The sequence below is a fragment of the Molossus molossus genome, unplaced genomic scaffold, assembly GCF_014108415.1.
Source record: "Molossus molossus isolate mMolMol1 unplaced genomic scaffold, mMolMol1.p scaffold_m16_p_21, whole genome shotgun sequence".
Taxonomy (NCBI): domain Eukaryota; kingdom Metazoa; phylum Chordata; class Mammalia; order Chiroptera; family Molossidae; genus Molossus; species Molossus molossus.
Window position 1 is genome coordinate 5,365,882 of NW_023425357.1, and position 12,782 is coordinate 5,378,663.

The 12,782-nt window shown below is 42.7% G+C and overlaps 2 protein-coding genes across 2 annotated transcripts; one reads left to right on the forward strand and one right to left on the reverse strand.

The window, feature by feature from the left end:
* Positions 1 to 427: 427 nt before the first annotated feature.
* Positions 428 to 6,262, forward strand: LOC118638373 (histone H2B 1/2-like; the record flags this gene model as incomplete). The annotated part of the gene is made up of 2 exons (XM_036274122.1): positions 428 to 469; positions 5,946 to 6,262. Coding segments are annotated over 2 exons (315 nt in total), but the record flags the coding sequence as incomplete, so codon positions are not given.
* LOC118638328 (N-formyl peptide receptor 2-like) lies at positions 2,911 to 11,381 on the reverse strand. Its single transcript, XM_036274068.1, has 2 exons — positions 11,345 to 11,381; positions 2,911 to 4,487 (listed from the first exon to the last, which is right to left on the reverse strand). Exon 2 carries the CDS (start codon positions 4,474 to 4,476, stop codon positions 3,472 to 3,474), a length of 1,005 nt encoding a protein of 334 aa, XP_036129961.1. The 5' UTR covers positions 4,477 to 4,487; positions 11,345 to 11,381; the 3' UTR covers positions 2,911 to 3,471.
* Positions 11,382 to 12,782: the final 1,401 nt, after the last annotated feature.

Consider the following 12,782-nt stretch of genomic DNA (forward strand, 5'->3'; position numbering starts at 1 on the left):
ACCGCTTGAGGATTTGTAAAAATCTTGAAAATGGGATTTCAAGTTCAATAAACAGGGTGCAATTTGTGATTAATTCAGAATTCTTTATTTTATTATATTTGTTTTTTCTATATTGCTATTAGAGAGAGAAAGACAGAAAGAGGGAGTGAGGGAGAGGGAGATAGAGATAGAAACATCCATGAGAGAGAACAGAAATTGGCTGCTCCCTCCATGCCCCCCACTGGGGATTTGGCCCACAACCAGGGCATGTGCCCTGACCAGGAATCGATGTGGCTACCTCTTGATGTGTGCTCGATGCTCAACCACTGAGTCACACCAGCCGGGCCAGAATTCTTTTTTATTTTTTTATTTTTATTTTTATTTTTATTATTATTTTTGTTTAATCCTCACCCGAGGACATTTTTCCATTTTTTGCTCAAATAGAGTTGGAGGGAGAGAGAGGAAGAGAGAGAGAGAGGGAAACATCGATGTGAAAGGGACACATCGTGTGGCTGCCACCCGCACGACCAACCAGGGCAGGGGACAAACTGCAACCGAGGTACATGCCCTTAGCGGGAACCGAACCCGGGTCTCTCCAGACCGCAGGCGGATGCTCTAACCGCTGAGCCAAACCGGCCAGGGCCTTTTTTTTTTTTTTTTTTAAGTATGTTTTATCGATTTTTTTTTTTAGAGAGAGAGGAAGGGAGAAAGAGATAGAAACATTGATGTGAGAGAGAAACAATAATCGGCAGCCTTCTGCAATCCCCCAACTGGGGATCAAGCCTGCAACCCATGCATGTTCCCTGACCAGTAATCAAACCCGGACCTCTCAGCACATGGGACTATGCTCATCCACTGAGCCACACCAGCCGGGCCAGAATTCATTTTATTTTTTTATTATTATTTGTTAATATGCCTTTATTGATTTTTTTTTTAGAGGAAGAGAGAAATAGAAACTTCAAAGTGAGAGAGAAACATCAATCAGCTGCCTTCTGCACATCCCATACTAGGGATAGAGCCTGCAACTCAGGCATGTGCCCAGACCACTAATCGCACTGGGGCCTCTCAGTCCATGAAATGATGCTCAATCCACTGAACCTCACTAACTGGGCCAGAATTATTTTTTAAAATTTTTATTTATCTCTTATTTTTTATCATCAGATAGAGTAGGAGGGAGGGAGAGAGAGAAAGAAAGAAATATTGACATGATACAGCCACATCGACTGGTTGCCTCACACATGAACCTGACCAGGGCTTGGGACAAACCATAACCGAGGTACATGCCCTTGACTGGGAATTGAACCCACAAGTCATTGGTCCATGGGCCGATGCTCTAACTGCTGAGCCAAACTGGCCAGGTCTGGGCCAGAATTCATTTTCATTAGACATTAAAGATTCTCAGTTGACATACTAAATAAATTCGACTGTTTGGATAAAATGGCTAATTTTCTTAAACATCACAGGTAACCAAAACTGACAGATGAGGAAATAGAAAATCTGAATAGTCTGATAATAATTAAACATATTGAACCTGTTTAGAAGTTCCTTGTAAAGCAAGCTCAAGATCCACCTGGGTTCACTGGTGAATTTTTCTAAACATTTATTAAAGATTTAACACCAGAGAACAGAATTGAAGGAATCACTTCCCAGCTCTTTTTTGACTCTTTGGATGTAAAACCTAACATGGATGTTAGAGGAAAGTAAAAGAACAGACACGTCTTTACATAGTTTTCAAATCAGAAATTCCACACCAATCTAGTGAGATTAATTAGAAATGTACAAAATTGCCCTGGTCAGTTTGGATAAGCAGTTAGAGTGTTGGCCCACAGTCCAGAGACATCCAGGTTTGGTTCCTGCTAAGGGCACATACCTTGGTTTTAGTTCGTCCCTGGTCCCGGTTGGGGTCATTTTTGTGGCCACTGATTGATGTGTTTCTCTTAAGTCAATGTTTCTCTATCTTCCTTCCTCCCTCTCTCCCTCAAGATGAATGCAAAAATGTGCTCTAGTGAGGATAAATCTTTCTATTTCTCTAACTATCTATCTAGATATAGATATATATAGATATATAGATAAACATATATATATGTATACACACACACACACACACACACACAATATATCATGACCCAGTGTGATTTATTCTATGAATACAAAGTAGTGTAACATTTAAAAATGAATATAGTTGCCCTGGCCAGTTTGGTTCAGTGTATGGAGGATCAGCCCAAGACCCCAGGGTTGCAGGTTTGATATCCGGCCCTGGTGGGTGTTGTGGAGGAGGAAACCAATGGATATGTCTAGTTCAGATTGATATTTCTCTCTCTCTCCTTCTCTCTCTTCCACTCTATCTAAAAAGCAATGAAAAAATATCCTTGGGTGAGATTTAAAAAAGTGAATATAGTCTATGACCGTGTAAGCAAATAATAAAAATAATAAGATCATCTTAATATCTGCAGAACATGCTTTTGATACAATGCAATAGTTATTTATGATTAAGAAAAAAAACTCTGGCCAGTTTGGCTCAGCCATTACAGCGTCAGCCCTCGGACCAGAGAGTCTCGGGTTTGGTTCCCGCTAAGGACACGTACCTCAGTTGCAGTTTGTCCCCAGCCCTGGTTGGGGTCATGTGGATGGCGACCACTCGCTGTGTCTCTCTCACATTGATGTTTCTCTCTTTTTCTCCCTCCCCCTCTTCCTCCTGCTCTATCTGAAGATAAATGCAAAAATGTCCTTGGGTGAGGATTAAAAAAAGAAGAAGAAAACCGTTAGTAGCTTAGAAATAGGAAACTTCTGTGGTCAGATTAAAGACATAAAAACAATCTACAGGAAACATTTTACTTCATGTTGAAATACCAAAATTTTCCCCTTAATATACGGTCCCCTCTAAGCTTTACAGATTCCCCTTCACCCTTTTTCTACCCTGTGTTCTTTCCCACCTCCACTTACCCCAGGGTATAGCCTGAGGTACCAAAACCAAAATGACAGCAATTTCTATCCCCCAAGTCAGAGGGATCAAAGTATTTTTCATGATGTGTGGTTCAGTGTAGAGAAGAGAGTATTCAGTGGTATGACCGCTGCCAGATTGTCTAGCCAGGTCAAGATAAGTTAAGGCCAGAATAGAGACTGCTTCCCATAAATCCCCTCAGAGATGGTCTAACCTCTCCCCTGTGCCCCAGGCATGGTTCCTGGAATGGGCCCTCATCGTGCCCCTGGCAAATATGTAAGGCAGTTTCCTCTTATCTGAGGTGGTCTTTCTTCAGTACCCTAACCATCCTTCCCTGTCCTATAAACTTATCTCCGGCCATGTGGCATGGAGGATATCTATGTCATCTTACTAGACCCAAGGCTAGCCTCATATGTATGTTTCCTTATTGAACTCTTTCTGTGTTCTCTTAGCCAGGGAAGTTATACCTAACAGTATGACCCAAGGTGAGTTGAAGCTGGAACAGGGAGAAGGGTCGGAGCAGGCAAAGCTCAAAAATGACCCCAATCCCCTCACATCTCCTGTAACTCGGCCCCTGTAGGAAAGGAAGCAGATTTGGTGGTTGTGTCACTGGTTGAGGCCAAGTCCTCGGTCAGGGCCCTCTCCAGACTGGCAGGCAGGGAGTGGATCAGTCTCTTTCGGAAGTCTCGACCCAGAAAGACATAGAGCATTGGGTTGAGGCAGCTGTTGAAGAAGGCCAGGGTTCTGGTTAGGTGTACCAGGAGAAGAATGAATTGATACTTTCCTTCAGAAATCTCTCTGACATAGAGTGTGAGCAGAAGAAGAAACAGTTGAAAGGGGAACCAGCAAATGAAGAAGGAGGCCACGACAGCAATGAGCACCCGCATGGGACGGCTGGAAATAGCCATGCCTTTGCTGTGGATTTTGGCAGCAATGAGCCCATAGCAGACGGTGATGATGGACATTGGCACAGTGAAGCCAGTGACAAACCGGTTGATCCCTATGATTTCTAAGGTGGTGAAGATCCTCTGCAAGATCTGTTCTTCACTGATGTTACCCCAGAAGTAAGGGTTGAAACTACAGTATATATTATCTTCTTCATCTCTTAATGTAGTAAAGAAGATGAGAACTGGCAAGTTAAGGAGCAGTGAAAGAATCCAGGGTACGATGATCAATTTCTTAGCCAGCCTTACAGTGCGGTGGTTCTGGGCCCAGACTGGATACAGGACACAAACACAGCGGTCCAGAGCAATGAAAGCGATGAGGAAGACACTTCCAAACAGGTTTGTGTCGATCGTGATGTTAAGTAACTTGCATAGGAACCAGCCATAAGGCCATTGTCCTCTCATGCCATTTTGAACCATGAAGAATGGCATGGTGGCAGAGAAGAAGAAGTCAGCTAAGGCCAGGTTCAGGTAACACAAGGTGGTGACTGTGCGTGCCATCCGGAATCCAGCCACCCAGATCACCAGCCCGTTGCCCCCGATGCCGAGGACAGAGGTGATGCCTTGCATCATCAGTGTGAAGATCTCTGGAGCAGTGTAGCCAGGTTCCATCTTGCCCACACCTGAAACATTTCAACAGGAATTCGTCAGCTGTGAAACCATCTTACATCATTTCTATTCAGGCCAACATCATCTTAGCCGATAGCCTCCTCTCCAAACAGCATATCCATACTATTGAACCTTGTGGCTAGTCACTACAAATGTGGCAGACTCCTGGCTGTCCCTTTGGGAAAGGACAGTTCTCTGTATTCTCTTAATTATTACTATGCATTTCAACTATTAGGCTGATTACTTAACCAAGAAGGGTACAAGGCTCCTGTCCATGAGCAGAATCCTGAGCTCAGAGTGTATAATCGATAGGAGGCATCTCAGCACAGTGAGGGATGCGCTACTCATAGGGTAACAGTTCTTCCCCCTGTCACTCAATGCATAGATGCTGGCAGGCTCTGCAACCTCTGCCAGCCCCACGTTCTCACCGCTTCTGAGAAACTTTGACCTATTGATTGATTAGTCTTTAAAGGTTTAGAGTGTGGTTTGAGTTTATAGCTGAAGAGGGTCTTGAACAGTTTCTGCTAACACATGGTAACATGTGACATCCTGTGGAGTGTGTGCTGGAGGAAAGTTCAGGGAACGAGCCCTTCTCTGCATTCACTCCTCTGTTTTTCATTGTCTCTGTTTGATAAGGAGTTCTTCTTTGTTTGAGATAGAAAGATTTTTCACCCATGGTGTAGCTTTAGCATTGGTGGCATACTAAGAATATGAGAGTCATAGGTAATAGGTTTAGTTAATATTTGTGAGGTTCTTTTAAAAAAATATTTTTTTCTATATTGATTTTAGAGAGAGGAAGGGTGATGGTGTGAGAGAGAGAGAAACATTGATGAGAGAGAACATCGATTGACCACCTCCTGCTCGCCCCCTACTGGGGATTGGGCCCACAACCTGGGCATGTGCCCAACTGGAATCAAATTAGCAACCTCTTGGTGCATGGGTCCATGCTCAGCTTTGAGCCACACCAGCCGGGCTGTATTTGTGGGGTTCTTAGTACAGGTCATGCATTCCATTAAGTGGGAATCATGTTTTATTTATATATATGCCTTATGTACAACTCTGTAACGGTCATTATTTCTAACTTACATAAGAATAAAGTGGTATTCAGAGCAATGATGAGACATAGAAGGTTAGTTAGGTAGGAAGGGGTAGAGGAAGGACTTTAATCCTGCTGGATCTGACTCCCAAGTCTTTCCTCAACTACACAATTGCTGGATTCCCACCCCACATCCATTCCTACATTCTTCTCTGCAGACCACACTTCATTACATTTAGTTTCTGATTCTTCAGAGAAGATGTTCCTCTCTGTCTTTGGGGCCAAATCCTGATTGTCTCAATGGAGGCTGGAATTTCCTTTGCTTTGCAAAGGAGTGTTTTAATAGTGGGACATGACTAAATCTAATAACACTGGGGGAAGATCACCCAGAAAGCTTTTGGCACACATTTGCTTGCTGTTAAGAATGGGAATTCAGAGCTACTCGGTGTACGTGTACAAGGCGCTGAAGCAGGTGCACCCCGACACCGGCATTTTGTCCAAGGGCATGGGCATCTTGAACTCGTTCGTCAAGGACATCTTCGAGCGCATCGCGGGCGAGGCATCGCGCCTGGTGCATTACAACAAGCGCTGGACCATCACGTCCCGGGAGATCCAGACGGCCGTGCGCCTGCTGCTGCCCAGGGAGCTGGCCAAGCACGCTGTGTCCGAGGGCACCAAGGCCGTCACCAAGTACACCAGCTCCAAGTAGACTCGCAAGGCAGAGATGAATGCAGAGCAGAAATGAATGTAAACAGTAACTGAAAATATGAATCATCCCATAGAAGTTATGAAATACGAAAAATCTGATCTACCTGAGAATAATATAATTAGTGTTTATCCCACACAAATCCAGCCCATCCTGATTTCTGCATACTAATTCATCAAAAGATCATTACTTGAGTGGAGGAGCCCAAACAAGGTGTTTTAGCTTTCTTATTTTATTTTTTGTTTCAATTATAAAAAATGGAATTTACTTATGTTAGCCTACTTGCTGGGAATTCATTATTTCCCACAGACTACCTTTGTTTAGAGAAGTCTGAATGAGAAGATGCCAAGACGTCTGTAAATGAGATGTTATGATTAATAAAATTTGTGGAGAACTAAAAAACAAAAAAGAATGGGAATCCACAACAATGTAGTGTATCTGCCTCTGGACCCGGTCACATTGTAACTATTGCCTCCAGATTCAACCCAATGTCTGTGGGTCCATCTTGTCCATTGCACTTGACCAAATTTCCTCATGCTGTGGTCTGTGAGATGTATCACAAATATCCAGGGTGGCTGATAAAATGCACATTTATGAACCCCATCCTAAAATCTCTTTGCATAAAATCTAGGGTAATTTTGTATGGCCCCATAATTGGATAATCATCTTTGCCTAGGCTATTCTTCCTCCTGCAGAGATTTTTGAACACCTGTGTACATTTAGTATTTGTAATAATATTGCATGACATCCATTACGATCTCTCTTTCACCAGGGGGAAGCTGTGATCCAAGGTTTTCAGCAACTTGTTCACCATCATGAGCTCAGCCAGTCAGTGTACAGAGCTCTAGTAGTGGAGATTAAAGAACCGGATTGAACCGATTCCAGAGCCATTGCCTCTGCCACTGTAAATAATGCTTTTAGGGTTTCCTTTCCCTAAGATTACCTGGAGAAGTTCCTATCCTCCTATGACAATTTGTCTTATATTTTTTTCCTTGCCTTTTTTTTTTTTTTTAATTCTTCTTTTCTCTCTGTCTTCACCAGTCCCTTTACCTAGTCATCTGTCGAATGTTGCTTAATGTAGTTTAGCATTTCTCAGTCTTGACAACATTGATATTTGGGTGGCTAATTCTTTGTTTGGGGGGGGGGGCATGTCTGTCTTGTACATTGCAGGATGTTTACCTCCAATTCTAACCTCCACTACCAGAGCCCAGAAGCAATCCCTTCCAGTTATGGCAATCCAAAGTGTCAAATGTCCCCTGAGGATATAATCACACCCCTCTCCCACCCCAGGTGAGGGTCATGGTTCTTACTGTAGTGCTGGGATCAAGAGGTAAGTCAATCTGTATTCTAATCTCACTGACACCTGCCTAGTGACAGTGACCTACCTTAGAATTTCTGTTGCCTCCTGTACTGAATGGGGTGATTTTGTGCTGGAGACTGGTTTTTGGTGAGTATTAGATGAGAATAGACTTGAAAATCTTTTAGGTGGAACTGGGTTTCTTTATCACATGGAAACTCTTGGTGCTCGCCAGCCTCAGCCATGTGTCCAGGAATTCCGTTCTGATTTATACATTGTAGAAGCTCAAGTTCAGGTCAAACACTATGCTTATAATAATCATAATTACTATTTAAGAACATTTTGCAGGTGCTAAGAGCTCCTCTTTTAACCCTCACCGGCACAACTCTCCTGTGGCTGTTGAGGACTGTATGTGTGAAAATGTGTAAAGCAGTAAGCATACTTTGGGACGTGTTGTATGTGGACTCGTGTTAGCTATAATTAGATTAACTACTGTACAGAGGATGAATGGAAGACTTAAACTGGTTACATTAATTGCTTAAAGTTAGGAAGAGGTAGAGCCCGAATTTGAACTCAGGCAGACATTTTCCAGCAGAAACGTGCTCTTTAATTTCTCCCCTCCCGTACTTCCGCAACAGGGTCAGGGTCTCTCTACCCACCCAGTCAATACCCTATAAGGAACTCAGAGGACACAATGAGCTCAATAATCTCTAAGTTGTTGGTCTAGAAATGTTGACATGCCCTGACTATTTTGTCTCAGTTGGTTGAGCATTGTCCCATGTACCAAAAGGTCAGGTCACAGGTTTGGTTCCTGGTCAGGGTACATGCCCAGGTTGTGGTATCCATCCTGGTCATGCAACAGAAGACAATCAATCAATGTTTCTCTCTCACATCTATGTTTCTCTTTCTCTGTCTTTCTCTCTTCTTCCCTCTCTAAAATTAAACACACACACACACACACACACACACACACACACACACAAATGTTGATACAACCAGGAAGAATGATTGTGCAGTGACAGGTGAGAAAAGGCTAGTGAGGCAAGGTTGTGAGGATATGGGCCCACTCTAAGTGCAGGGTGGGGGAGATCCAGTGTGCCGAAGATGTTACTCGAAAGCATTATGATGGCTGCTCTTAGGTGACTCTTACAAGGTGCCATTCATTCACAGTACTCTTTATCAACTCCAATGACAACCTTCTTGCTTTTGGGCTAGTATCATCATCCATGGTCCTGCCAGAGGAAGTGACCTGCCCGATGTTACCATCGTTAAGGGACATCACTGCATTTATGACCACAGATTTCACAAGGAAACTCAGCAGTTCCCTGTTGTTTTCTCTTATTTTTTATTTTCATGGTTTGAAGTAATGATTTCAGTTCTTATTTCACCTCAAACATCTTAACCTCTTCCCCATTCCTGCTCTGAGCTCATGCCCTTGCCTCATGTTTTAATGAGAAAATGGTAATAATTCTCTATGATTCTTTAGGTTTCTCTCAAGCAAGCACTCCTATCCATCTGCATGTGTTATAGTGCATAGAGTTCTTGTTCATATCAGTTTATACAATAAGTGATTCAAGAGTTCCTGTTCATTCCCCCTTCACGTTTGCTCTGGTTCCCTCTCTGTCTCTCTGTCTCTCTCAACTTCCCAATAATTTGTCACCACTGTATCACTTTTTTTTCTGCCAAGACATCCCCAAGTTTTTTTTTTATCCTCACCTGAGGACATTTTTTTTGATATTTTGTTCAGATAGAGTGAGAGGGAGAGAGAGAGAGAGAAACATCGACGTGAAAGCGACACATCGAGTGGCTGCCACCCACTCGACCCAACGAGGGCTGGGGACAAACTGCAACCAAGGTACATGCCCTTAGCGGGAACCGAACCCAGGTCTCTCCGAACCGCAGGCCGACGCTCTAACTGCTGAGCCAAACCGGCCAGGGCTTTTTTTTTTTTTTTTTATGAGATCATTCTATCACGTAAACATGATCACATCCACTCCCTCCACAAAGAAACCGTCATTGGCTTATGTTCATTTCCAGCTTCAGCCTTGTTATCTCAAGAAAATTCTTCAGTGAAGAAGATTTACAGCCAAACACTAGAAGTCAGAGTCTCCATTTAGCATCTCAACATTCCTCCTAAACTCACTGCAGATTGACTTGGGTCCTGAGCACTCCACGGACTGTGCTCCCATTAAGGATGCCTATGGCGTCCATGTCACCACTCCAGATGTGCCTTGTCAGGTCTTATCTCGATATCTCTGTGATGTGGGACCAATTAGACAGACACCTTTTAAACACAGTTTCTAATGCCTTTGGATGTTAAAGTGTGCATACGAAAAACTCTTGGTTGTTTTTACAGCACAATAGGCCACTGCATCTCAGTCCAATTTATTGTGTTTTCCTCCTCCCAAGCCTCACATTGCTTAAACCGAACTCTTAATTCTTCCATCTCCTAATAAATCTGCCAGGCTCAGTATTCTGTGTCTGTTTGGAACATAAGCACTCAATTGTTAAATCTCCAAGTCTAATACATCCTTGAATATTCTTTCCATGATCATCCCTCCAAGTCAATGAGTTCTGTGTACAAAGTGTTAACCACACTTAGAATCATTTTTATCACTGTTACCTTTGTCCATGGCCCTTGTCTGGCTGCATATTTTCACTTACCTACCAAATACCTTATTTTTGCTTCTGATGCTGCCACCCAATCTATACTCTAGACATGAGCCAAATGGTCTTTTAGAAACACAAATCATACCAAGACATTATTCACTCAGCACACTCAAATGGCTTCCCAATTCCTAACTCAAGCTGACCAAATTCTCCTGGATCTGCCCTGTGTACCCCTCAGACATCATTGTCTTCTCACACAGTGTGATGGATGCACAGTGAATTTGTTTGATTTTGTGAACATGCCAAGCTCATGACCATTTCAGGCCTTTTGCATCCTCTGTTCCTTCTGTCTACTATGCCCTTCCTTTCATGCTTCCCACATGGGTCTCTTTGTGAATATTCTTATGTCAGTTTAGCTATTCAATTTTGAGAGAGGTCCTACCTGACCCACAGTGTGAAGCACGAACCTTCAAAACAACCTGTCTCACCAGGGACTGTCCTTGTTTATTTGTCCTTATTCATTTTTTTTTTTAAATACACTCCACATTAGTACCTATGCTACAGAAAACTACCAAGCTCTTTTAGTATTACATCTCTGCAGTCATGCCGTCCAAGAGAACCATAGTTGTGAGCCTCACATGTCACTTATGATTTTTTTTAAGTAAAAGAAATTAATTATTGTTTGTTAATTTTTACCCGAGAATATTTTTTTCATTGATTTTTAGAGAGAGTGGAAGGGGGAGGTAAGCAGGAGGAGAGAGAAACATTGATATGAGGGAGACACTTCGATTGGTTGTTTCCCGTATGTGCCAGGATAGGGACCAGGAATCAAAACTGAAACCCAGTTATGCGCCCTTGATTGGGATCCGAACCTCAGACCCTTCAGTCTGCGGACCGACCTTCTAACTACTGAGACATCCCAGCCAGGAGAACAAATTAATATTAATAATGTATTTTTTTAACTCAACATGTAAAGAATATTATTTGAACGTAACCAATCTAAGAATTGTCAATGAGATATTTTACATTCCTTTTTTATGCTAAGTTGAATATATCAAGTTCATTTTTGACTACAGTGCCCCTAGGTCAGACTAGCAAGAACTCAATAATCATATGTAGCAGTGGATTCTTACTGGAAAGCCCAGCTCTAGAGTCCACGAGGTATCTGCCACTGAATAGGTGGGCTAATAAAATTTTTTAAATGATCAAGCTTTGAACTCACCGTTAGCTGAGATCCTGTTCCTGTGTCCAGTTCCTGGCTTCCTGGGCAGTAACTCAGGCTGGAGGGTTTCAGCAGATGCTTTATTAAAGGACCTGGGGGAGGGACCGTGGGGCTCAACCAATCAGGGGACAGACACTCAGAGCTTTTTGCAAATTCCAGAGACTGTTCTAGATATGATGTCAGCTCACAGTTTTTAGAACCTTAATGTCTTAATACTCCCCTCACCTCATACCAGTTGTGGGAGACAGGAACTCAGTCCTCTCAATATTAAGGGTCAAGGATGATGGGTGTTGGGACCCTTTCTCTCTCAGAGATTCAGGGAAATGAAAGAAACAGGTGCTGAGGTGAGAAGATGGAGGTGAGCAATAAACACAGCTAATGGTTAAACAAAAACTTGTTTCTGGACTCAAACAATACTTTAGATACCATATGTCTATCTGGAATTAGGGTGAGATCCTACAATGTACAGGGCTTAGTGCTACAAGACTACCCCTTCTTCAGGTGCCACTTGGAGGCCATGGTTGCCAACTATACTAATGACTGACCTTCTATATATTGGGTTCTCCGGCTGCCTCCTCAGGTACAGTGATTTGCTGGGATGGCTCACAGAACTCAGAAAGGAATTTTTTTATGTTCAACAGCTCATTATTAAGAATACAACTCCCGAAAAGACAGAGCAAAGAGATGCATTGGGGAAGATATGAGGGGATATGTGTGCAGAGTTTTCATGTTTTCTCTGGGGGCCACCACACTCCCAACGTCTTGATGTGTTCAGCAACCTAGAAGCTCATCAAATCTTACATCAAGAGTTCAAATCTGTTCAAGAGTTTCTATATAGCTTCCCAACACTTGTTTCCTGACCTCATTGTGTTGAGCTTCTGAAATTCCTGAAGCTTTTATCACTTGGTCCCACTGAGACTACCTAGGGGACCACCCTCACTCACCTCATTAGCATACATCCTGGTGTGATCAAAAGGGAGAATCATGAATAAAAAGAGACTTCTATCATTCATGAAATTGCAAGTGTTTAGAAGCCCTGGCAAGAACTAGGGGCTAAGAACCAATATATATTTTTTGCACTTGAATACTTATTTTAAGTTCATGTTTTGCCAGCATATCAGGTTTTTATGCTACACAGTACATGAAATGTGTGATTATTTGCAGAAACCAAGAGAAAAGGCTGAGTACTATTGTAGATTGGTTTATTTCAAATCAAGATATCAGTCAACAGCTAGCCAGAGTACTTTATTTGAAACAGAAAATCAAAATGTGAGGTGTTCATAAAAATATAAACCACTTGACCCTTGGCCAGTTTGGCTCAGCGGTTGAACGTTGGCCTGCGGACCAGAGAGTTCTGGGTTTGGTTCCCGCTAGGGGCATGTACCGCCAAAATAAATAAATAAATAAATAAATAGATAAATAAACAGGGCCCAGTTCA

Coding starts and splice junctions, on each gene's coding strand:
- LOC118638328 (XM_036274068.1), bottom strand. CDS start 4,476: ATGGAACCTGGCTACACTGCTCCAGAGATCTTCACACTGATGATGCAA.